Source organism: Camelus dromedarius, chromosome 20 (genome assembly GCF_036321535.1).
Source record: "Camelus dromedarius isolate mCamDro1 chromosome 20, mCamDro1.pat, whole genome shotgun sequence".
Taxonomy (NCBI): domain Eukaryota; kingdom Metazoa; phylum Chordata; class Mammalia; order Artiodactyla; family Camelidae; genus Camelus; species Camelus dromedarius.
This window is the reverse complement of record NC_087455.1, coordinates 3,026,466-3,051,398: the sequence shown is the minus strand read 5'-3', so window position 1 is coordinate 3,051,398 and position 24,933 is coordinate 3,026,466. Positions and strand designations below refer to the sequence as shown.

Sequence of the window (24,933 nt, the reverse complement as noted above, 5' to 3'; positions counted from 1 at the left end):
CTGTCCATCTGTCTGTCTGCAATGCCCCTGTGCTCTGACAATGTCCCAGTGCTGGTCAGCAAGGTCAGGACGGCAACAGTGCTCAACGCTCACACCTGTGTGAGCCCACTGCCAACACCAACTTCACGGCTTTGTTCAATGAACGTTAGGGTCTCAGTCAGTGCTTGGGGGAAGGCGGAGCCACCAGATGAGAGCAAGGTGGATTCAATCAGAGACAGCCGGGGCCAGCTGGAGAAGACCGGAGGGACTCAGCCAGAGGTGGGGGAAGGGCTCGACTGAGGTGGTGCGTGCGTGCAGTCATGGAGAGGTGACACAGGCTAAGAGACACGAGAAAGAAGACTCTGCAGGACGTCCTGGCCGCTGGGTACCAGGGCACGGAAGCATTACATATAAGGCCAGGGTGCTAAGCTTCAAAGACGAAGAGTGTAAAGAAAAGTCCGAAGACCTCTCTCACACTCAAAGTAGGAGGGAGAGGGGGCACAGCAGGAAATGTCAGTGTCTAGTAGCGTCAGACTTGGTGAAAAGACGGGAGACGAATGTGGGCAGTGAAAAAAAGATGATCAGATTTCTTTAACAGAAAAAGACTCACAGCTGATCCCATAGGAAGTTATTTCACCAATATGCTGAGAAGTTAAGCCAGCTGCTGTAAGGTTAAGTTCAGGGAGAAGAGAATGCACAAAACTAATGGACAGGGAGAGTGTGCTTGAAGAACTCAAAAATCATCTACGGAGATGTCACTTCAACAAAAAAAGGAAAGGAGGAGAAAGAGGTCAGTGTGCAGGAAACCCAAACCAGATGCAGAAGTGATCGCATTAAGGAGCAATCCTTGAGTTTGATCCTACGACTCTAATGTCAAAATTACACAGCCTAGAAAATTCTTAGTGTCATCAGGGGTTAAATCAGACATCACTGCTACTCACAAGACACAAAGACTATCAAAAACATGAGCAGGTCTCTTGAGAAGCAAGTCATATCACACAACACGTGAAGTCACGTCCTGAAGGCGGCAGGAAATGTGCCCATGTATTTTTAGCTCCGCAAGGAAACGAACCCAAACCTGGCGAGCTAGAAAGAGGGAGAACACTCACCACTGGGAGCATCGTCTAGAGACGAAGTGTTATGCCAACGTCGTTAATGAAGCCTTAATACTGCTTAAACACGTGGTCAGAGGGAGCCTAAGGTTAAGGACTTCAATGCAAATAAGCAAGTTCTGAGACGGCCGCCTCACGGCCTACTTGGAAATCAGAGATTAAGCCACGAAGGCCCGATGTGACCTACCTGGAAAATCACAGAAAGCAACTCCAGCAGACTAGGGAGAACTCAGAGGAGTGAAAGAAGCCCCAGCTCAGGAGCCCTGGCAGATCCCGGCCGCTGGCCGCCCTGACCGGCAGTTCCGGCAGGTCTGGACAGCACACTCCGTCTCAGGGAGGGAGTCGCCCTCCACCCAAACCTCCAGCCAGTCTTGTGATTCCACCTCACACTCTCAGTGCTGATTCTCACCACAAAGGAGCACACCAACCCCAGGGGAAGCCCCTGAAGCCCGCGGCCCACGTCCTGTGTCATCTCAGACCTTCCTCATCCTCCTCATTGCCTATTTCAGGGCACAGAGCCTTCGCATCTTTTGTGAGGTTTACTTTTAAGTATTCCATATGTTTTGGAGCCAGAAAGGATGCTAGAGCAAGACTAAGTGGGGCTTATCCCAAGAAGGCAAGGTTGGTTTAACATTCTAACACCTATCGGTGTAAGTCGCTGTCCTAACAAACTGAAAAAGGAAAACATATGTCCATCTCAGAGGACACACAAAAAGCACCTGAGAAACCTAACACCCATTCCTGACTTTTTAAAAACTCTCAACAAAATAGGAATAGAAGAGTCAGAATGGGAAAATAAATGCTAAGTTACACTTTTTACTTTTAAGTTAGGCAAGGCCTTTTCCACAGCATCTAATAACAATTTTTAAGTATCTAGTCTTGTACTTTCTTTGTTGCTTCCCCCGCCCCCACAGTTTTCTGCAGAGGCTGTTATTTATAAAGCAATGATTTTCCTGTCATCAGCTGTCTTACACCTTCCCTGATAATTCTGTGTGCCCTGACTTCCTCTGCAGAGCAAGGAAGAAAATCTGGGATATGCAAGATGTGGTTTACAAAGCCCACAGTTTCAAGCTGGGGTCGGCCACAGTGACATCGCAGCTCCCTGAGAGCCTCACGGTGGCTCCCACTGCCCACATTAGATAGGCTGGACCTTCAAGGGGCATTCAGGATTCTCCACCACGTGGTCTTATCTGACCTTCTCTTTGCTCATCTTTTATTGCCATACTTTAGCAGAATTCCTCCAAATATGTAAAAGAAGCTCATTCCACCTTGCTTTTGTCTAGGCTGGTCCCTCAGCTTCAAATGCCTTTCGCCTTTCTCTGTTCATGAGAAGGCTCCTCCTTTTGTACGCTCCTTCACAGCCTCCCGTGATTCTCAGCCTAAAAGTCACTGATTGGGCACCCAGCACGTGCGAGATATTCCACAGAGTGTCGGTAAGGAAAGGTGTTTTCTGCCTTTGCGGAGCTTGGGGTCATGTGTGGTGACAGACAGGTTAACGGCCAACAATGCCGTCCAGCGATGGTGAGATAACAGAGGGAAGTGTCAGCTAGAGAGGGACGGAGGAAGCTGGGGGGTCTCCACACCTGGGTTCTGTGACCTGCTTCTCTGACAGACCCAGGACTATCTCCTTCACAGGCAAAGTGAATAACCCCCACCGTGATGCGCTGAGGTTTATTCCAGGGCTGTCGGTGCCAAATAATTTCCCCCCATTTTGCTCGTTTCACTAGTGCAGTTGTTTCTGAGTTGAGAGAGGGGGCAGAAATCTTTTGTTTCATGGGATCGCCATTTAACCAGCTGGGGATTTTTAAGGAACTAATGAGATCCCCTAAATGTGTACGACAGTACATTTTGGGAAATGACTTTCTAATTTTTAGTCCTTTTTTGGTTGGGTTGGGATTTTTTGTGACGGGGTGAGGGGGTAGGTTTATTTATTTACTTATTTTTCGTGGAGGTGCTGGGGATTGAACCCAGGACCTCATGCATGCTAAGCACGTACTCTACCACTGAGCTTGAAATGACTCTTGGACCCCCTATGTTCATGGTCTGAAATTTCCATTCCCTTACCCAAAGCAAACATATTGGCTTTCTGTCAGTCATCCTGCAAAGCTGATCTAGCTCAATTTCCCTGTTTGGCAAGACTGCGATGGAAGTACACATTTCTTCTACACCTCAGCCTGCCTGGGACTGGCTCCTGCAGGCGGCCCGGCAGCACGGGGTCAGGCGCTCAAGGCCTCAGAGCTGCTGCACCCCCACCGTGCCTCCGTGAGCCCCGCCCTGCGCCAGGGCCCTGGGCTGGGGCCGGCTGGCAGGCGTATCCTGGGCGGGCGTTTCCGGACTTTCACCAAAATGTGCGTTTTAAGGCTCAGGTTTAATCTTAACTGTATGTTTAAGACTCCACCACGAATATTTATGGAAATGCCTTCCCAGGAATCCAGGTGCTGTGCATCAGTCACTGAGGTGCCACAGTCTGAGCTACTTAGTCCCCGTGAGCCAATCCAGGGTCACACCACAGGTTACAAGGAGCACCACAGAGGTCCAGACGATGCTTACAGTCCAGTCCCACAGACAGTAAAAATCACACAAGTCAGAAAACATCCCACACCTTAAGGCAGTGGTCCTCAGAGTGTGGTCCCCACAACCAGCACGGCAGCATCACCTGGAAACTTAGGGGCGCATTCCCTCAGCCCCCACCCAGACCTGCTGAATCAGAACCTGAGGATGGGGCCCAGCACTGATTAACAGCCCCCTGGTGATTCAGATGCACGCAAATGTTTACCAACTGATGCCTTAAGGCCCTGTTACAGTCAGATGCAGTACATGATTAATTTTTTAAAAAGCTGAGAAAACATAGCAATGCAGTAGAAGCACTTCCTCCTCTTTCTTGTTCAGCATTCAGCACTTACTGAGAGCCTATTGCGTGTACCGGGCCAGGCCCTGTTCCAGGTGCTGAAAATACCGAGATTAAGAAGGGCCTTAGCTTTGACTAACTCAGCCCCCCGGGGGAAACGGCGCCTGTAACAGACACCCCGCAGCTGACGGCGGTGCCGTGCACCACGCCCTGCACGCCAGAGCAGTGAGCACCTGCGGCCACGCTGCGTGTGGGGCCCACGGGCCCACCGCCTCTCTGCAGAACAGCCTCCAAGGAGGGGCCTCCCCAGTGGTGAGCCGCCCCGGCCTCCTTCCTCGCCCTTCTCACAGCCTGACGCGGGCCTGCTTGCTGTTTGTCCCTTTCGCCAGAAGGCGGGCTCTGGGGCCTTGGCCTGTTCCCTGCTACTCCCCCACGCCCCAAATCACACACTAGAGCCACGCTGCGCGGTGGGGCGGGCGAAGCACCCCAGGGCTCAGGCAAACAGTGGCTGTCATGGTGGACAAAGGTCTTCAGCGTGTCACGGAGCCTCCAGGAACAGTCCTCTGACCAGCCTGCCTCCCTGGCATCTGTTGTGGAATTCCACACGTGGAGGGCTCTTTCCACTTCTCTTACTGCTGCATTTCTTATTAAGTTTTGAAATTGCTGAGCAGATTAAAGGATTCTTTTGAAGTTTTTATGCTTCAACTTTGTAGAGTTTAAACTGTCTCTGTAACTATTACTGGGACAGATTAGAATTAATTTGGATCTGAATTGGATTTGCCATTTTGTAAGCTTTTCTTATCTACCAGAGCTAATAGCAGACACTTTACTCCTTACAATAGCTCAGGAGGAAGTCTTATTATCTGCATTTTACAGATTGAAAAACTGAGGGTCAGGTAGGCAAAAAGTTTATATTCACTGCTCTGTAAATATGGATTGAATCAATAGGGATGTTTTGTATCCCATAATAAGTTGGGAAACTTACAGATTATAGAGAGAGGGGAAGCATGATACTGTGGAAATAGTACAAGCTTTGGATTTAGCCGTAACTGGGTTTGAATTTCAGCTTCTACTTTGTAACTACTTGACCTCAGGCACGTTATTTAACCTTTCGAGCTGTTCAGAAGTTCCCGCTGGAACCCTGAGAAGGTGCGGCCATGAGAGAGGTGATCCATACAGACTGTTTGAAGCGTTCGGTCTCTCTGGTGTCGCGCTCAAGGCCCCTCTGGCCAGCACAGCTCCCCAGCCTGGGCATGCCCACCTGCCAGCTATCCTGGAGCGGGTAAGCAACCAGTGAATAAATGGTCTAATATGCTTTCTCCTCCCAGCTAATGGGAACCTTAATTCTGCTGCACCCCAGGTGCCCAAAGGCTCATGAGATCATTTTTCACTTGTAACACAGCTTGATTAAGAAAATATACTATTGCATACCATGTGTTGTTTTTTGAAAACACAAATACATTTGCTCTTAAGGTTTCTTGGCAGATCCTTCCAGTCAGCCCACTCATAAATACAATTTTTAAAATGAACAAACACCTAAGAACATCATGAACATCTTACGGTTCTTTACTGTAAGGGTTAAAGTAATAGAAAATATTTAACAGGACATGAGATACCATCTGAACGCTGCTGGGCTTCTAAAGAACTGCAGAATCAGACTTAAACACTCTGAGTGACAAGAAACGTACTTTCTGTCCCACTTTGCCTCACCGATGGAAAGTCTCCTCAGAGAAGAGAGGATTCCTGAGGCAAAGGAATACCCGACCCAGCTATCTGGAGTATCTGGGGCCAGACGGTGACCCCAAGGCAGAGCGCTGCGCCACATGGAGCGTACAGTATGGGGAACTCGGGGACTCGAGCACAGTGTGACAACAGAGGGGGCAGTGGAGAGCAGGCTGGGGACACAGGGAGGAGGGCCTGGCCCCGCCCTTGAAGGCTTGGGCCACGAAGTAACGTTAGCACTTGACCCCGGAGGAGGACTGGGGACTCAAAAGAAATGAGCAGCCAGCAGGGAGGAAGAGCAGAGCCCGGGGCGCCAGGGCCCTGAGGGGAAAGCACACCCGCTCTTCACCTGAAGGTACCAAGGGCGCCGCAGGGGCCCGTTATCTGGATGACGAAGCTGCCTGGGAGTTTCTATGGGACACAGATATTGCACTTTGTCACATGCTTTTCCTACGTCTGTTGAGATGCCTCCGTAGTTTTCCTTTTTGAGTCTGACCTGAAGAATTACATTTGCTGGTTTTCTAATGTTAAACCAACCTTGGATTCCTCAGATGAGCCCCATTCAGTCAATCGTATGTATTGTTGAATAGGACATGGTAAACTTCCCTTAAAATTTCTTACCTGTGTTCAAGAGTCAGGGTAATGCTAACCTCAGAAAATCAGGGGTATTCCTTCCTTTCCAAGTTTCCTGAAAGAAGAGTTCGCATAAAACTCCCAGTGGTCCTCCCTTCGCGTCTGGGGGGCTGTGCGAGTGCAGCCGCCTGGGCCTGGGTTTCCTCTGCGGCGATGTTTCAGAAAACCCTGTTTCCTTACTAGACACGGGCTGCTCTGACTCTTTCCTTCCATGAGTAAGCTCGGGCGTTTTGTGTCTTTCAAGGAACTTGTCCACTTCATCTCAGTTTTCATGTTTATTGGCATCAAGTTGTTCGCAATGTCTGTTATCTTTTAATACGTGTAGACTCCGCAGTGATGTCGCCGCTTTCGTTCTTAATGTTTGAGTTTTGTGTATTTTCTCTCTGATCAGTCTGGTTAGAAGCTGGTAGATTTCATTGATTTTCCTCAAACAAGCTTTTGGTTTGCTGACAGCAGGTTTTTTGCTCCCACTTTGCTGTTTTCTGCTTGGTCTTTATTACTTCCTTTTCTACTTACTTGAGGTTTGACTTTCACAGTTTTTCTACTTTCTTAAAGTTGAAGCTGAGGTTTACTGATCTCAGGCCACGCTCCCACTCCGACGCAGGCATTAGGCACTATAAACTCTCCAGAAGCACCCACCAGTGATACGTTGTGCTTCATTCTCACTCATTTCAAAATACTTTTTTTTCAGTCTCTTCTTCGACCCATAAGTTAATTATAAGTGTGCTGTTTTGTTTCCAAATCTGAGGGGTTTTTTGTAAAAAGATCTTTGTTACTGGTTTCTAATTCAATTTGATTACTGACAGAATATACTTTATAAACTGAGGATCCTTTTAAGTTTGAGATCTGTTTTGTGGCTCTCAGATAAGTCAGGGCTCTTCAGAGAAGCAGAACCACAAATCAGTAAGGCATGTGTGTGGATGATGTATGTGTGCACATCCGTACAAAGAGATTTATTTTAAGAAACTGGCTAATGTGATTGCGGTGGCTGGAGAGTTTGAGATTTGTAGGGCATGCTGCCAGGCTGGAAACTCAGTCAGGAGCTGTGTTACAGCCTTGAGGCAGAATTCCTTCTCCGTTTTTGGAGAAAGAAATTTTGAAGAAATTCCTCCCCCAAAATCCTCAATTTAGGTTCAAAGGCCTTCAACCGGTTGGATGAGGCCTACCCATATTAGCAAGGATAATCTCTTCTAAAGCCAAATGATTGTAAATGTTAATCACATCGACAAAAATCGCATCTAGACTTGTGTTGGCCAAGCAACTGGTCACCAGAGCCTAGTCAAGCTGACACACAAAATCTAACCTCACCGCCCCAGTATGGTCTACTGCGGAAAATGTTCTGTGTGCCCTTGAAAAGACTGTATACTCTGCACTTGGCTATAGTTGAGTAGGATGTTCTACGAATGGCAGGTCAAAGTGGTTGACAGCACAGTTCAAATCTTCTGTATCCTTACTCATTGCTGTCTACTTGTCCCATCGGTTACTGACTGCTAATTGAACTCTCCAGATTTATTTCCCCTTGCAATTCTGTCAGTCTTTCCTTCATGTATTTTGAAGCTCTGTCATTAGATATAAATATTTATGGCTTACGTTTTCTTGAATCGAGCCTTTTATCATTATGAAAAGACTTCCTTGTCCTCAGTAATACTCTTTGCTCTGAAGTTTACTTTTTTCTGCTACTCATAATACCACTCCAGGTTTTTCATTACTGTAAGCCTGGTGTATCTTTTCCCATCCGTTTAGTTTCAGTGTATTTTTGTCTGTGTATTTAAAACTCATCACTTGGAGGTACAGTTGGGTCTTGTTTTCTTACCCAGTCTGACATTCTCTATCCGCAATTAGAGCACTTCAGCCATACCTTTGGTCTGATCACTGATGCAAGTTTATCACCCATCGTCTTGCTCTCTGTCTTCTCTCTGTCCCATTTTCCTTTCTTTCCTTTGTCTATTTCTTCTTTTGGACTAACTGAACACTATCTATGATTCATTTTCACCTCCTTTGTTACTTATTAGCTATATTTTTTGTTAATGCCTGTAGAGAACTTCCTTAATGTGATAAAGCCCACATATGAAAAACCTCCAGCTAACATCATACTTAGTGATGACAGACTCAATAGTTCATCTTTACTGTCACAAACAAGGCTAGTGCAATAAAGCAAGGGAAAGAAATAAGTTATCCAGCTCAGAAAGGAAGAAGTAAAGCTTTTTACTCACAGACAACCTGAACATCTACTAAGAAAATTCTATAACATCTATAAAAAAGCAGCTGGTAACAATATGTGAGCTGGCAAAGCTGTAAGATATAAGACCAATATAAAATGATAGCATTCTATGCAATGAACAGCTGGAAATTGGTATTTTAAAAACTACCATTTATAGTACCAAAAATACAAAACACTTAGAGATAAATCTGACAAACGAGTAAGACCTTTGCACTTTTCAGTTTCACTAGGAAACATGACAGAAATTCAAGGCAATCTAAATGAATGGAGAAATGCTCTGTGTTCACAGGTCAACAGACTAAATGCTATTAAAATGCTGGCTCTCTCCAAATTCATCTATAGAGCAAATGCAATTCCAATCAAAAGTCTAGCAGGTTTGTTTTACAGATCGACAAATGGATTCTAAAATTCATATGAAAATGGGAAGAAACTTCTTGCAGCTACCTACTGTTACTCATTCTCTCTTCCCTCATGAATGTCCCACATCCTCTGACCAGGCCAACCTCTCTGCAGCTCCCGACAGCAGCTCCAACATCCTGTGGGAAGCATCCTGCAGCCCCAGGTGTGTCTCTCCACCTGATGCTCCCACACCATCCCAGACCTGCCCTCCCATAAAACATGGCTTCACACTCTCCTAGCAATTCTGTCATTTTCTGTCTTCCTTGCCAGGTGGCAGACTCCGCAGAGCAGGGACCATGACTGATCCATGATTGTACCCCTTAGCATGACTTGTCACTGTAAGAGCTACACGTAACACCCACCCTGTGCATACCAAGCCGGGGCCGGAGACACCATGCACGGGAGCTCTTCTCTGGGGTGACCTGCTTGCTGAAGGTGCTACTGGCCATCAGCACCCGAGCCGTGACTCCAACAGAGCACCTGATGTGAACAGCTGGGCTGCGTCTCTGCACCATCCTGCTCAGAGGCACAGCTTAAACTCCCTGACAATCCTCTGCTCCATTTCACAGATGGAGAGACTGAGCATCAGAGAGGCCGTGCTGCAGAGGCTGGCTTACAGGAATATTATTTCAAGTGTGCATCCACTTCACACAATCTTTTTTCCATCCTGGAAGGTTCTTCAAGGTGTGTGGAAAAGCCAGTCATCAACACGGACAGACCTGGGGCTCGCCGAGCCGGGGAAGGAATCTTTCCAGGAAACCTGAAGAAACACTTGTCATCTTTCCCCACTTCCTGAGGGGCTCCCTAGAGGCTGCTTTCACTGAATTACTTGTTTCCATGGCTACGCCATTCCTCAGCGATGATTTTACAGGTTTAGCACGTTTCCAGTTAAAACTGCTCCTGATCTTGGGGGAAGGACTGTGTAGAGCCAGGAGGCCCCCACGCGACAGCACCAGAAGCCGTCTAAGCCACTCTGACACCAGTCCCACCAGCGCTCAGAAGTTCACCTGAGCCACGAGGACGTATCTGGATGACTGGGAAAAACTGTGACATTTCGCAGGCACGGGAGCACCACATCCACCTCCGCCTGACCTCAGCCAAACTGGAGGCTCCATCCCAGGCACACAGGCTCCCGCACCTCCCTGCCTGCTGTCGATGGTGCAGCGCCCAGCGTCCGTCACCCACATGGGATCCTGTCCTACTTAGGGCTGAACTCACATAAGGTGAGATAAGGAGCATGGTTCACAGCCTCCATCCATGCCTGCTACCCCATGAACTTGGGCGAGCCGCCCTGACCCTCAGCCTCAGCTCCCCCACCTCCATGGGGTGTGTGCAAAGATGGGGCCAAGTGATGGACGCAGAGCACCTGCACGGTGCCTGTCTGCCTGCAGGGCACCCCTGGAAGTGTTAGCTCTTTCCCTTCCAGTTTTCTTGATAAGAAACTCATGGACGAGGGTCCCCAGACCGCCTGAGGAAAGCTGCACAAGTTCGGTGTGGCTGACGCGCGGAGGGGAAGTCTGGGACAGACAGATCTGCCAGGTGCAAAGTCCAGAAGGGCCCTGAATGCAGCTAGAGAGGCCAGCCTGGCCACAGTCTCCCTCCAGCCCCAGGACACCAGACCCACACCAGACCCGCTGTGCACCACCCCCACCCCAAGGCCTTTGCACATGCTCCTCCCCATGGGGGAGCACCCTCTCACCCTGGCTTGCTGGCCATCTCCAGTACGTTCCTCCCTTAATACTCCATTCAAGTACCACTCCCCCCAACAGGTCTTCCTGGCTTCCCTGGACAGAGAGGGCACTTGTCTCTGTGCAGCCACAGCAACGGGATTACCTCTCGTCTAAGCGTTTTTCCTGTTTTGTTTATGTCTGTCCTTCCCAGCAGGCCATGAGTTCCTTCAAGTCAAGAGCTGTCTAATGCATCCCCATCACCTGGCCTGCTACTCAACACACAGCAACTGTCAGTCAACGACTCCTGAGTGACCCCTCCAGTCTGAACCACGTTTCAGTGGCCGACTCCTGTAGCAGTACCAATCCCGCCAGCCTGGAGGGTGCCTGAACTCAGTCCCCGTGTGAGTGGGCCAGAAAGGGGCCTGAAGCCCGCCTGGAGGAAGACCTCAGCCCTGCTGAGGTCAGGAGCCCCTCCAAGGGAAGGCTTTCTCCAACCAGCTGGGCAGGGGCTCAAGCACAGAGGCACAAAAGCACAGGGCAGAGCCACCACGTCTGACCCCTTGTGTCAACACAAAATGGGTGGGGGGGTGGGGGGACAGAAGGCCAAAACAGACTCTACCCACGACTTCCCAACCCTTCAGGACACGAGTCAGCAGCGCCGACACACACGGCTTCTCTCCAACCACTTCCCGAGCGTGTGCAGAAGGGGAGATGCTGAGAAACCGGCTTCCCACAAACACAAGTCGGCTACGAAATACACACTTCCTTTCCTTTCTGAAAAATACTCAAAACTTTGTCTCCGAAAAGGCTGGGCTGAAACCAAGAGCGCCAGGCCGCCCTGCGTGGGGCCGACTCACCTTCACGTGGCTCGGGTCCCCGGGCCGGCTGCTCTCGGCCGCGCTCACCGCTTTGCCGTCCACTCGAGGCCGAACCACCTGCCGAAAGGGGCTGCACAGTGGAAAGCCGCTCACGCTGATGCCATCTGCAAGGTGAGAACGGAGTCAGAAGTCAGCTGGGTTTTTTTTAACGTTGGAGATCTTATTCAAGTGTCAACAGTAACTGGGGCAGCACTCCCGTGTGTCCTCACTATTGCGTCTCCTGTTAATCACAACTGCCTGATGAATCCCCACGAACGGACAGTCACACCTGCCACAGGTGACAAGAATGGAGAACGGAGCACTTCTGAGGGAGGGCAGGTGCCGACCACCTGTCTGGAGACACAGCCACCGCGTCCTGTCGTGCCCGCGCCGCCCCGGCTGCTGCGCGCCCGGACGGCAACAAGCCACCTTTACCTCCGGGCCTCGGCGCGAGCAGCTCCCCCGCCACGCGGCAGCTGCACCGTGTCACTTTAACTGAGTCTGAAAGCCACCTCCTCTCCCAATTTCAAGAAGCCTCTTCTCTGACACAGGAGCACGTTTAAACCTCTGTGGGGCACCCACAGCCAGGGTGGTGGGAGAGCATGATGCCCCCTGCTCTTTTTTCTTCTTGGTGAGGTTACCTATCCGTCTAATCCGGGACTCGTCCTGGAGTCCTTTCTTTACCTCACACCCACATCCAATCCAACTGGAAATCCTGCCAGCTCTCAGTGTTCCCAGAAGGGGCTTTCACAGCCACCACCCTGATCTGGGTCTCCATCCTCTCCCTCCAGACTAGCGCCGGGGCCTCCCAGCTGCTCCCTGCCCTATGCTCTCTGGTTCACCAACCGCCGCCCCCAAGTGGTCAGCCCAGGAAATGGACATCAGATCACCTGCTCCCAGGACACCCGTTACTCAAGGGCTCTCTGCACAGCACAATGGCTGCATAAGTTTGAAGAAAAATGCACCAACTCCCACCCTCAGACCACAAAAACTGCTGACAACAGTGCAGGTATCTTTCGCACCCAAAGAAACTGACTTGGTGATGAACCAGAGCCACTTCTAAATGAGATGGAGGTACCCACCAATTCTGAAGAAACATCTGAAGAAACATCACCATGAAAAGTTAATTTTTAAATGACCTGCATTAAGCAAAGAAAAAGCAAACCCAAATACAATTCCAGCTGGTGGCTACAGAACAGTTTTTGAATCCCTTGGAATCCCAACAGGAAGTCAACAGAGCAGCAGAGAGCAACACGAAGACTCAGTTACAGGTAAGCCAGGTGCCAGCATACCATCCATAAGGCAAACAGGTGAGTGCAAACCCCCAGCAGGCCCACAAGCAGCTCACAGTCAACAGGCACAAAAAGGACTTCAGGGGCCCCGACTTCTGGTAACAGCAGACGGACAACTCAGACCAGCCCAGCCACTCGCAGATGACCAGAGAGCACAGACAGAGCCGTTCCACAGTCTCTCCGAGGAACCGGAAAGCCACCAAGGCTAGGAGCAAGTACGGAGCCCAGCCTGGCAGAAGGCGACGCAGGGACAGGAGCCCGTCTTGAACTCCCCCAGAGGAGCCTCAAGAACTGACAGGAGGCTGAGAATCTGAGCAGAGCCTTTCACACTCACAGGGCCCGGGGTGGGGGGAACAGTGACATTCTGTGTCCCCAAGGACAGTGGATGGTAAGCCCTGGAAGCTTTGGGTGGGGCCCAGAGGACGACACACTTAGTGAGGGGCAGCCTCCCAGGGAGCCGAGCCCAGCCTTGAGTCAGGTCAGGACCTGCAGCCGGATTCAGGCAATTCTTCTGCCAAAACAAATGCCCTGTCGCCCCCTCTTCTGCCCTGTGTCCTCTCCTCTGCGCATCTCTGACGGCCGTTTTTGTGCATCCTAATCCTCCTAGTTCTTTGTCTCAGTTCAGACGCGTCCTCTTCACCAAGCGTCCCCCGCCGCCCTGGCTGCAAGGACGCCTTCCTCTGAGTCCCAGCAGCTGGTCTACACTGAGACCCGTGCTCAGTAAAGGCAGCCCTGTATCCAGGGAACAGGCTGCAGGGCAGGGCCATGGAGGGGACTCAGACGGGCCAGAGCGTACGAAGTGTGTGTCACGATGCCTGGGACCTGGCAAACACTCAACAAAAAGAGCTATTACTATTACTATTGTCATTATTATTGCCACTTACATGAGTGCCCTGGATTCCGTACATGACTGAGCTCCTCGAAGACAGAGTCCCTGTCGATCTCACCTGTAACCCCCACAGTGGCTGGCACAGGCTCCAGCCAATCGTAAACACTGAGTAAATGAGTGAATTACAGGGTCAGATTTGGTAGTTTACACACCATGGTCAACAAAAACTCCATCATCCCAGGGTCACATTCAATAATCAACTCATTCACAGTTAACTGAAATTTCCTCATGTATCTCTGTGCCAACGCCCATTTGCAAAACTCAGTCTGAATCTGTTGGGCTTGAGTGAGTTTTTTCTCTCCCTCTCCTCATTCTCCCAGCACCCTGGGCATCACCTATAAACCCTCCCGACTACAGTACAGCGCCTGCTGTGATGGGAACAAGTCCTAGGAACACAGACATTACCAAAACCAACTCCACACTCTTCAGCACGCTACTCTGGAAGCTAGGTCAGGTGGGGCCTGTCAGTGGGCCTCAGGCCACGCCCTGCTGAGTGAGGGCAGTGCCCAGTGGATTTGAAGTGCCATTCCTGTCCTGTACACGGCCTGGGGCACTTTGCTCTTCCCGAGGGAAAGTTTCCATCATTAGCAAATTACACAAATGCTGCTGGCACCCAGAGGACTGCGATTCTTCTTCTGCCTTGGAAATACCCATCCTGTTTTCCACTTGTAACAATGCTCAATTCTTCACGTCTGCAGGCGGGCCAGAGGCGCTGCGCCACAGCGGGAGGACGTCATGAACCACTGACCCGTCTGCCGGGCCCTCCCCTCCGCCCTGCCAAGCAGCTCCTTCCCCGACCAGGCGGCTCTGGTGGGATTGGGGTAAGAGACAGAAACATCCTGTCCGCAGTGATGGACACGGACATGAGGCACCAGAAGGGTCACGTACAGTCTTCCTGAGATTTGATCTTTGGCAGGGAGGGAGTGGAGGGCAGGGTGGGGTGGATCTTCCCTCGAATGTCTGGTACAGGTACAGATCTGGGGCCTCCCTGCCGCCATCCTTCCCACCACATCAAGAGACTGAGCAAGTCACACAACCCTGTAACCTCAGTTTTCTTGACACTCAAATGGGAACCAACTCAAGGGAATCAATGGAAAGTGCAAATCTGTAATGTCTTGGAACTGGAAGCATCTAGAGTGGGGGCACCTGGCAACAAGGGCTAGAAACTGCATCTTCTGACAAAGACTCCAAAACTACAGAGACCTCAGAAGCCTGTCATCTTCAAGCTCTGGGGAAAAAAGAAAAAAACAAAAAAACACTGAAAAAGCTACTCCACAGCCTCTTTATTAAGAATTCTGCCCTCTAATCCAATCAAGGATGGAAAAGACAAGTGATGCACAAATTTGAATGGAGACAGAAAGAAGGGCACCAGCCCAGTCGAAAGGCAGAAGCCAGCCTTTGGAAGGTGGGAAGATGAGCCCGTGGCCCCGTGAGGACAAGGCAGGAGAGAAGCAGGGGGCGGCAGCGCCGGGGCAGCGCGAGGCTGGCTGGAGCAGGGACACAGCCGCTCCCCCGCCGGGCGGGTGGAGAAGAGGAAATTCTGTTCAACCATTTCGGCCAATTCTCCTGCCAACACAGGCGATCACAAATAGAAAAGAGAACAGATTGGGATGACAATTAATAGGAAGACAGGACCAAAAAAGTTGCGGGCAGACGAAGGCAGCCGCGGAGGAAGGCCGCCGAGCTGGGCAGATTTGCCAGGCCCGAGAATGGTGTGAGTCTGGCAGATCGTCGTGAATCAAACTGCGCTTCCAGGGAGAATTTTGTAGTTACTGCTTATAGCGCTCCATTCTATTAAGAGCATCTCTGTGGGCAATTCAGAAATACAATCTCATATGCTAAAAGAGTACTTCTCTCTCCAACTCAGCTGTATCACACCGCGGTGACAATGGGGAGAAAGGACGGCTCGGAGAGGGCTCTGAGTGATGGAAGGAAGCACAGCTGAAGGACAGGGACGGCCTGGAAAGGCTGGCGGCCAAGTGCCGGCTGTGCACCAGGAGCAGCCCCAGGCACCTGCCACCACCGACTGCAGACACCCCGCGAGGTGGGCGTGCTCGTTCTACAGCCGAGGAAGCAGAGATTCCAAGAAGCTGACTTGGTAGTTCACCAGAAACACAGCCGGAACTCCAAGTCAGGACGGTCTGATTTGGACGACCCAGCCGGACTGGGATAAACAGCACATTTCGGCCCCGACGTGAGCTGCACAGAAGCTCCCCGCCCAGGCCGTCCTGCAGCGCACCACGCGGGTCCTGTACCGTAAGGGCCCTCACACAGCTCGGCACCCATCTGCAGGCAGGCGGCTCCTCCAAGAAGGTGTCCATTTTGGGGCACTTTCAAAAGAGACACTAATGCTTAAGGCTGAATATACTTTTTTCTCTCAAGTGACAGGTATACATAACTAAACTAGGATAAAATATGTTTACAAAGGCAAAAAGAGACAACGATCTCCCAGTGGGAGTCTGTCCAAGTATGCTGCTCCAGGTAGCGTAAGTTCTGAAGGTGCTTTTTCAATTATTCATAAAATCCATGGGTGCCAAAGAAGCCCATCTGGTTATCATGAAACATCCTCAGGAAAACCAGTGCAGTAGAAGCATTTGGCTCAGAAATTAGGCAATACTCATCCTCAGTTTCCACAGAGAAAGCAGTGTGTTCATTCATTCAGAAACTCTGGGACATGCTTAGGAAGGAAATATGGTTCATGTAGAAACAGTGGCCGTCATGTACTATTCAAATGGAAACAGTCCTCATGCCCACGGGCAGCCTTGCTTCCACACTGGTCCCCCTCCATTGGGTGCTGTCTGTCCAGCAAGGGGACCACACTTAGATCCTCTGCTCTCGCCGACCTTAGGAACCTCCATGCACGTGGCTACCTGCCTCCTGAGCACGTGGAGTGTTCCAGGTGGTTCCCACCAGGCTACCCCCGTCTCACACATGCTCTGTGTGCCTCATTCATCAATGCCAACGCTTGCTCCCTCCAGCGCTCACCTGACGCTGCTCTGATCTCTCTGAAGACACTTTTCCTCTACCCACAGACTCCCTTTGTCCTTATCTTTCTCCTCCAGCCCGAGTCCACGGTCTAGACCACAGTCATGAAACTCCCTGTAAAGATCAGAGAGTAAACGTTTTAGTCTTTCACGGTCATAGGTCTCCATCTCAATTGCTCAGCTCTGCTCTTGGGAGATGCCCACAAGCAGGGCAGGGTGGCCGAGACCCAGAAGCACACACAGGGGCTGGCCGGGTGTGTGCCGACACCTGGCCTGGACCTCCGGCCCCTCCCTGGGAAGCACCTTCGTTCCACGGCCCTCTCTTCTCGGGTCCTCACCGGTGACTTTTAAACTATTCGATGTTCCTGTTAGCATCGGGACACGACTGAGTTTTCTCTCTGTCGTAAGTCAGCGAAGACAAAAAGGAGATTAAACAAAAGCAAGTGACATGCAGCCGAAAACAAGGACCTCAGTGACCACCAAAGACAGAGCCCTGAAATAAGAGCCCAAACACAAGCGCCGCCTTCTTTGGAAATCTGTGAAGGAAGTGAAGACGTTCCAGCCGTTGGCGACCTCGGGGCTCCTGATGAAGACGGGGCCCTGCAGTCAGCACTGACTCTGGTCCTGGCACTAACGTCTCCACTAACTAGAGCGTGAGCATGTCGGGGAGGGAACTGTGCACTGTCGAAGTCTGTGTCTGCAGTTTGTCACAGCACCTGGTACGCAGGGGGAACATGCACTGGGTCAACAGGGGATCCCACATCATCTCCCAGCTACTGTTTAGAGAGAAATGCCTCACACCTTTGGGCTCAGCCCAGCACATGGGGGGCCGAGGGCGAACCTCCAGGGCCATCGCTCCCAGACAGGGGTGCACAGAGTCCCAGAAACCATGCAGCGTGTGACTCCAGCTGCACGCCTGCATCTAGGGCACCTGATGAAGATGAGGGAACAACGAGTGACGACTTCCCCAGGAACACGTACACAGCCATCTCTCCGGTGTTTGACAGAAAGGGTTATTCCTAGGCTTCCAAATCCAAGAATTATTGTCCCAAACCACTCATAAATCACTTCTTTGTAGAATCAGGATGCCAGAATGGATTGCTTGGATGAGGAGTGAATTCCTTGTTACTAGACTTGGCCAACCAGGAGTTAGATAACTTCTTGGCCAGGAGCTTGGGGTCAACTGGAGGATGACCAGGGAGCAGTTGCTGGAGGAAGTGTCCAAGGATTAAGAGACATGAGGACAGGTGCTCAAAGCTCAGATGTGTCCTGGTTTGCCCAGAAGTAATTTGCTTACAGGAGCACTGGATGTGGAGGCCCAGCCCTGACCCTGCTGACCTCTCCCTTTACCTCAGAAGAGATGATGAGTCACTGATCAGCAGGACTGGTCCTAGCCATGCTCATCAACAGCTCCTCTCACGCACCCACTCTGGGTCTTACATCTTTTCTATCTTGTTTACATGTGTTACTCCATTTCTACTTGAAGAGAAACACAAATAAATGAACATTAATTCTCCAAAGAAAGCCACAGAAATAGCTCAATTAGCATATGTTATTTTAGGATAAAATCAGGAAAACAAAAGCAGAGTATTGCCAGTTTGAAATTGGAAGGAGAACGCCTTTTCCACAAGATAACAAAGGGAGAGTGGCGGTCCCCGCCAAATAGACACGTGCCTGCTCTCCTTTTAGAAGCAAATCAAAAGTACAATCGGAACGCCGGAGCACGCCTCACAGCGGCCCTCAAGCACTGCACATCCCTGAAAGACAGGGGAAGTCATTACTGCTTCATTATTAAACAGTGAGCCAGATCACAGAAATCACAAGGCTGACAGTTCTAAGTCCGAACATTAATTTTAGAAATTATCAAAAGTTCACCCCAGCATCGTCCTTCGAAACCTTTCTTCCCCAACAAACTAGTTGTTAATGCTAATGGGGCAGAACTTCTCATGGAGTCAACCAGAAGACTCGCTCTCTCTCTCACTCATACACACACAAGCACACACTTTCCAAAAATTAAGTTCTAGAACTTGCTGTCTGCCACAGGATTTTCACATGCATGAGAAACTATTTTCTCCATCTCACCCTCTTTCATCTACTTAGGCCCTGCTCATTCTGCAAACTTCACCTCAATCATCACCTCCGGAGAAAAGCCTCCCCCTCCTCCCCTCAGATTGTCGCTCCCGGAGGCATGGTCACAGTGCCCGCACCTCTCCCACCTGGCACTCAGCAAAGGCGCGGCTTTCCACTTCTCTGTGAAACGGCCTTCTCTCACACTAGACTTGTGTGGTCTAGTATAGTGGCTGCTAGATGGCGGGCCTTTAAATTTTAAAGCAATTAAAATCAAATACTATTTCACCATTCAGATGTGCCATCCACACCACAAGTGATCCAGGCCACACGGCTCATGGTCAGCCTCCTCTCCGTCACCGAGGGGCCTGCGGACAGCCCTGCACTGGGCACTGGGCTCCCTGAGGGCAGGGACTGCCCCTCACTTCACTCCTCAGGACAAGGCCAGGGGCAGTGCAGTCCAGACACCACTCGTTTCACTGCACTTCGCTCTACTGCCCTTGACAAATACTGCATTTTTTTACAAATTAAAGGTTTGTAGCAACCCTCTGTCGAGCAAATCTGTCAGCACCATTTTTCCAACAGTATTTGTTCATTTCATATTTTTGTCCCACATTTTGGTAATTCTGGCAATATTTCAAACGTTTTCATTATTATATTTATTATGGTGATCTGGGACCTTTGATGTTACTATTACAGTTATTTTGGCTTTTTTTAGTGATAAGCTACTTTTTAGTTGAGGCATGTATACTGTTTAAGACCATGCTACTGTATACTTAACAGACTACAGCATAGTGGAAACCTAACTTTCACGTGCACTGGGAAGCCAAAAACTTCATGTGACTCGCTCTAGCTCAGTATCTGCTTTACTGTGGTTGTCTTAACCCGGAGTATCTCCAACGTATGCCTGTACATGGAACAAAACAGATATTCCAGAAATATTTGTGAAGAGGAGAGAGAAAAATACACACTGTAACAGCTTACTTTACTAAATTATACACTGCTTTATAAAAACCCAGAAAGAAGAAATGGTTTAAGTCTTGTTTCCTGATTAGAACAGAATATTAGTAACAAGTTACTGCCATAACGTAAAACTGTACAGCAAAACTTAAAATATTCTATAATGTCCATTCCCATTCAACAAACACTTACGAGTACCTAACATGCACATGCAAAACTCAGCTCAAAAACCAGACTGAAACAGGTAACTAGAAGTCTTAAAAGAATTAATGCCAATCCTTGTCAAATTCTTCCAAAAACTGAGAAGGGAACACACCCAAGCCCATTTTCCAAGACTAGCATTACCCCAAAACTAAAGCCAGACAAGGACACTACAAGAAAAGAAACCACAGACCAATAAACCTGATAAACACAGATGTAAAACGTAGCTCACAGCGAAAAAAATGTGATAATGAATATTTGTATGTTCATGTATAACTGAAAAACTGTGCTCTACACTGGAATTTGACACAACATTGTAAAATGACTATAATTCAATAAAGCAAATGTTTAAAAAAAAATTCTCCCCAAAATCTCATCTGCTCAGTTTCAATGGAATGGCAATAAATCTCATTCAGTCCAACATGGGAAAAAAAAAAAACAGATGTAAAAATCCTCAACAAAATATTAGCACATTGAATTCAACAACACATTAAAAAGATCACACACCATGATCACGTGGGATTTATCCCTGGGATGCAAGGATGGTCCAACACACACAAGTCAGTAGATGTGATGCACCGTATTAACAGCATGAAGGATGAAATATTGTCATCTCAATAGATGCAGAAAAAGCATTTCATGAAACTCAAAATCTTTTCCTGATGAAAGCCCTCCACTAACTGGGTGGTGAAGGAACATACCTCAGCATAACAAAGGCCACGCAGGACAAGCACAGTGCTAGCATCACATTCAACTGGTGGAAGGTTAAAAGGTTTTCCTCCAAGATCAGGAACAAGACAAGCGTGCCCACTCTCACCATGCACACACAGCAGGGCACTGAAGTCCTCGGCAGAGCAGTCAGGCAGGAGGAAGTCACAGAAGGCACCCAAATCAGAAAGGAAGAAGGGAAATTACCTGAAGAGGACATGATCTTGTCTGGACAGATCCTGAAGATTCAACAACAACAACAACAACAACAACAACAACAACAACAACAACAACAACAACAACAGCTGTTAGAGCTAATCAGCAAATTTAATGAACACGCAGAAGTCAGCTGCTTTACCATACACTCACAACGAAATATCTGGAAGAGTGATAAAGAAAATTATCCCATTTACAACAGCATCAAAAACAATACTTGAGAATAAATTTAACGAAGGAAACGAAAGATCTGAACACTAGAAACTTTAAGACCTCGATTAAAGAAATTGTAGACAAATGGAGAGAGGTCCTGTGTTCATGGATCGTGAGAATTTTTCTGCATTTTTTTAACTGAAGTATATAGTCAGTTTACAATGTTGTGTCAATTTCTGGTGTGCAGCATAATGTTTCAGTCATACATATTCATGCATATATTCCTTTTCATGTTCTTTTTCATTATAGGTTATGGATCATAGGAATACTGTTAAAATGTCCCTATTACTCAAAGCCATCTACATAGATTCAATCAATGCATTACCTATCAAAATTCCAATGGCATTTTTCAATAGAAAAGGCAATTCAAACATTCACATGGAGCCACAAAAGACCCCAACAGCCAAAGCAATCCTGATAAAGAATAAAGCTCAAGATATCACAGTCTGATTTCAAGTTATACTACAAATCCATGGTAATCAAAACAGTACAGTTATCAAAAGAGCAGAGAAACAGACACACAGATACATGGAACAGAACAGAGAACCCCAAAACACACTCTAGCATATATGGTCAACTAATATTTGACAAGAGAGCCAAGAATACTCAACGGAGAAAGGCAGCCTCTTAAATAAATTGTGGTGAGAAAACTGGATAATCATATGAAGAAATATAAAACTGGACCCCTATCATAAACCGTTCACAAAATTTAACTTGAAATAGATTAAAGACTTAAATAAATGTAAGACCTGAAACCGTGAAGCTCCTAGAAGAAAACATAGGAGATCATCTCCTTAACACTGGTCTCGACAATAATTTTCTGGATATGACACCAAAAGTACAAGCAACAAAAGCAAAAACCAACAAGCGGGACTGCTTCAAACTAAAATGCTTCTCCACAGCCTAAGAAACAGCCAACAAGATGAAAAGTCAAACTTTGCAAATATTTGAAACTTTGAAAATATTTGCAAATCATCTATTTGATAAGGGATTAATATCAAAATATATAAAGAACTCGTACAACTCAGTAACAACAACAACAAAAAAATCTGATTTAGAAATGGGCAGAGGACCTGAATTTTATTTCCAGAGAAGACATATAAATGACCAACCAGCACATGAAAAGATGCTCATTATCACCAATCACCAGTAAAATGCAAATCAAAGCCATAGAGATATCACCTCACATTTGTTAGAATAACTATTCTCAAAAAGACAAGAAATAACAAGTGTGGCAAGGATGTGGAGAAAAGGAAACTCTTGTGCACTGTTAATGGGAAAAGTAAATGGGCGAGCCACAATGCAAAACTATGTGGAAGTTCCTCAAAAAATGAAAAACAGAACCACTGTACGGATCCAGCAATCCACTTTTGAGTACATACCCAGAGGAAATCAAAACAGGCTCTCAAAGAGATCTCTGCACTCCCATGTTGACTGAGGCTTTATTCCCAACAGCCAAAAAGGAAACAACCTAAGTATACATCTACAGATGAATGGATACAGAAGATACAATACACACAATGGAATATTATTCCTTGAGAAAGAAGGAAATCCTGCCATTTTCAACAACATGGGTGGATGGATAAGCTAAATGAAATAAGTCAGAGAAAGACAAATACTATATGGTATCATTTATATGTGGAATCTGAAAAAGCCAAACTTGCAGAAACAGAGAATGGTGGTACCAGAGGCTGAGAGGCAGGCAAAATAAGGAGATAGATGTTGGTCAAAAGGTTAAAACTTTCAGTTAGAAGACGAGTAAGGTCTGGCACTCTGAAGCACAGCACTGATACTGTATTATACACCTGACAGTTGCTAAGAAAGTAGATCTTAAATGTTCTCACCACAGAAAGAAACTGTAACTAAGAGAGGTGACAGTGGTGTTACCTAAGCTATGGTGATAATCTTTTTGTAATGTACAAACGTATCTCATCAACGCAATGTACCCCTTAAATTTACACAATGTTCTGTGACAGCTGTCACAACAAAGCTGCAGAACACGTAGCTAATGAGGCTGCCCACCATTATGACTTGGATCCACACACTTGTGAGGTGTCTGTTAAAATGTTTTCTTTTTCTTTTTTTTTTTTTTAAACTGGGCAACATCATTAGTTATCTGGGAAAAGCAAAACAAAACCACAATGTGATACCGTTACACATGGACCAGAAAAGCTAAATTGAAAAGACTGACCATGCCAATCAGGGGTGAGGATCTGGAGCAGCAGAGAACTCACATGCAGACGGTGTGTGCCAATCAGAACAAGCAGGCTGAAAGTCTGGGTGACTGGAGATCTATTAATGCCAGACACACGCAGGACCCATCATCCGGTGAGGCCACTTCCAGCATGCACCCAACAAAAACGTTGGCTGATGTCCACCAGACACCTGTCTAAGAATGTTTATTATTCATGATAGCCAAAACCCAGAAACAACCCAAATGCCCGTCACGAGTAGACTGGATAACTGTGGTAGTTTCACGCAGTAAAAAGGGACAAACAAATGCAACACACAGCAATGTGCATGAATCTCACACATAATGCCAAGTGGGGAAGGGGCACACACACTGACTCAGGACTAACAGACACCAAGAGGGTAACTGTATTTCTTTCCTCTGTATGACAAAGTTGGGAACAGGCAAGCGCATCTATGATAGATGCCATGTTTACAGTTACCCTGACGCAGACTCACCCACAGGGAGAGGATGAGAGAACCCGTGAAGGTTCTGGAAATTATCCGTGTCTGGGTGGTGGAAACGAACATAAAAATAACAATCCATCAAGCTGTACACAACTTTTGTGCTCACTACTGCATGTAAGTTACTCCTCCATTGAAAAGGACTCAAAGACACCATTTATAATAAAAACATCTAGGAATAAATCTAGCATAATATTGTTAAGACTCAAAAAAATTAGGTAATGTTATTGAAAGACGTTAAAGATGACAAATAAACGAAGAGATACGATTTATAGTTCGGAAGACTAAGTACCATAAAAACGCCAATCTTCCCTAAACTGACCCACAGGCTCAGTACCATCCACTCAATAATCTAAGAGGCTACCAGGAGGAACTTGACAAACTTATTCTGAAATTTGTAATCAAAGGACAGAAAATATCCAAAAAGCTCCTGAACAGTCATCTAGAGGGGAGGCTTGCCTCCCCCTCCCGCGGCAAAACCCTCCAGAGGAGACAGAGAACAAGTAGTAGGTGAGCCTGCCTGAAGGCGACCCGAGACTGGGAGCATGTGTTAGTTTTTTCAAGAAGAAAGATAATTTGCCAATGATTCTCAAACTTCGCTGCTTCTAAGAATAACCAGGGACACTCTGAGACACCCTGACGCCAGGTAACACCCCAGGCCTGTGAACTCACTAGACCTAGGGTGGAGCCGGGCAGAGCTGCTGAAGACCCGAGGCGGTTCCAGCGCGCAGAGGCTGTACCCAGGCAGTAAGCCTAAGGGCGCCTGGCTAGTCAGCACTGCACGTAACTCAGTGCACGTGTTCCCCCAACACAAAGACAACGAGGGGGAACAGCAGGGGGAGTCACGCTCTGGACTTTATCCGAGGGCAATGGAAAGCCCCGGAAGCTGTCCAGCCGCAGAGGGACACAGAAGACTCTGCTCTGGAAGGAGGACTGCAGGGAAAATGGGGAAGACAGAGAGGAGGGGGCAGATGAGCCGCTGGGAGGCCAGTTAGAAATGGTCCAGGTGAGAAATGACGAGGGCTTGAAGCAGAGCACTGCTGGTGGAAATGGAGAAAGGGCCGGAGTCTCAGCAAAAGGAACTGACAACACCTGGTGCCGTCAAGAGAGCAAGCTGACACTACACCAACCTGCAGGGGCCCAGAGAAGCCACCCCTTCCCCTCCGAGGGGAAAAAACTCTTGGATCCCCTCTACCAAACACCCACCTAATTTCCTTCCCAGGGACTCACCACCAGCCTGGTTGGAAAGGCAGTAATGGGAGCACTGA

General features: G+C 48.2%; 1 protein-coding gene across 2 annotated transcripts in view; it reads right to left on the bottom strand.

Moving 5' to 3' along the window:
- Positions 1–24,933, bottom strand: part of TRAPPC9 (trafficking protein particle complex subunit 9) — a 404,385-nt gene that overhangs the window by 268,064 nt on the left and 111,388 nt on the right. For both annotated transcript variants that reach the window (XM_064476810.1, XM_064476811.1), the window contains one exon: positions 11,442–11,566. In XM_064476810.1, coding sequence (XP_064332880.1) covers positions 11,442–11,566 — 125 coding nt within the window. The remainder of the gene's footprint in view (positions 1–11,441; positions 11,567–24,933) is intronic.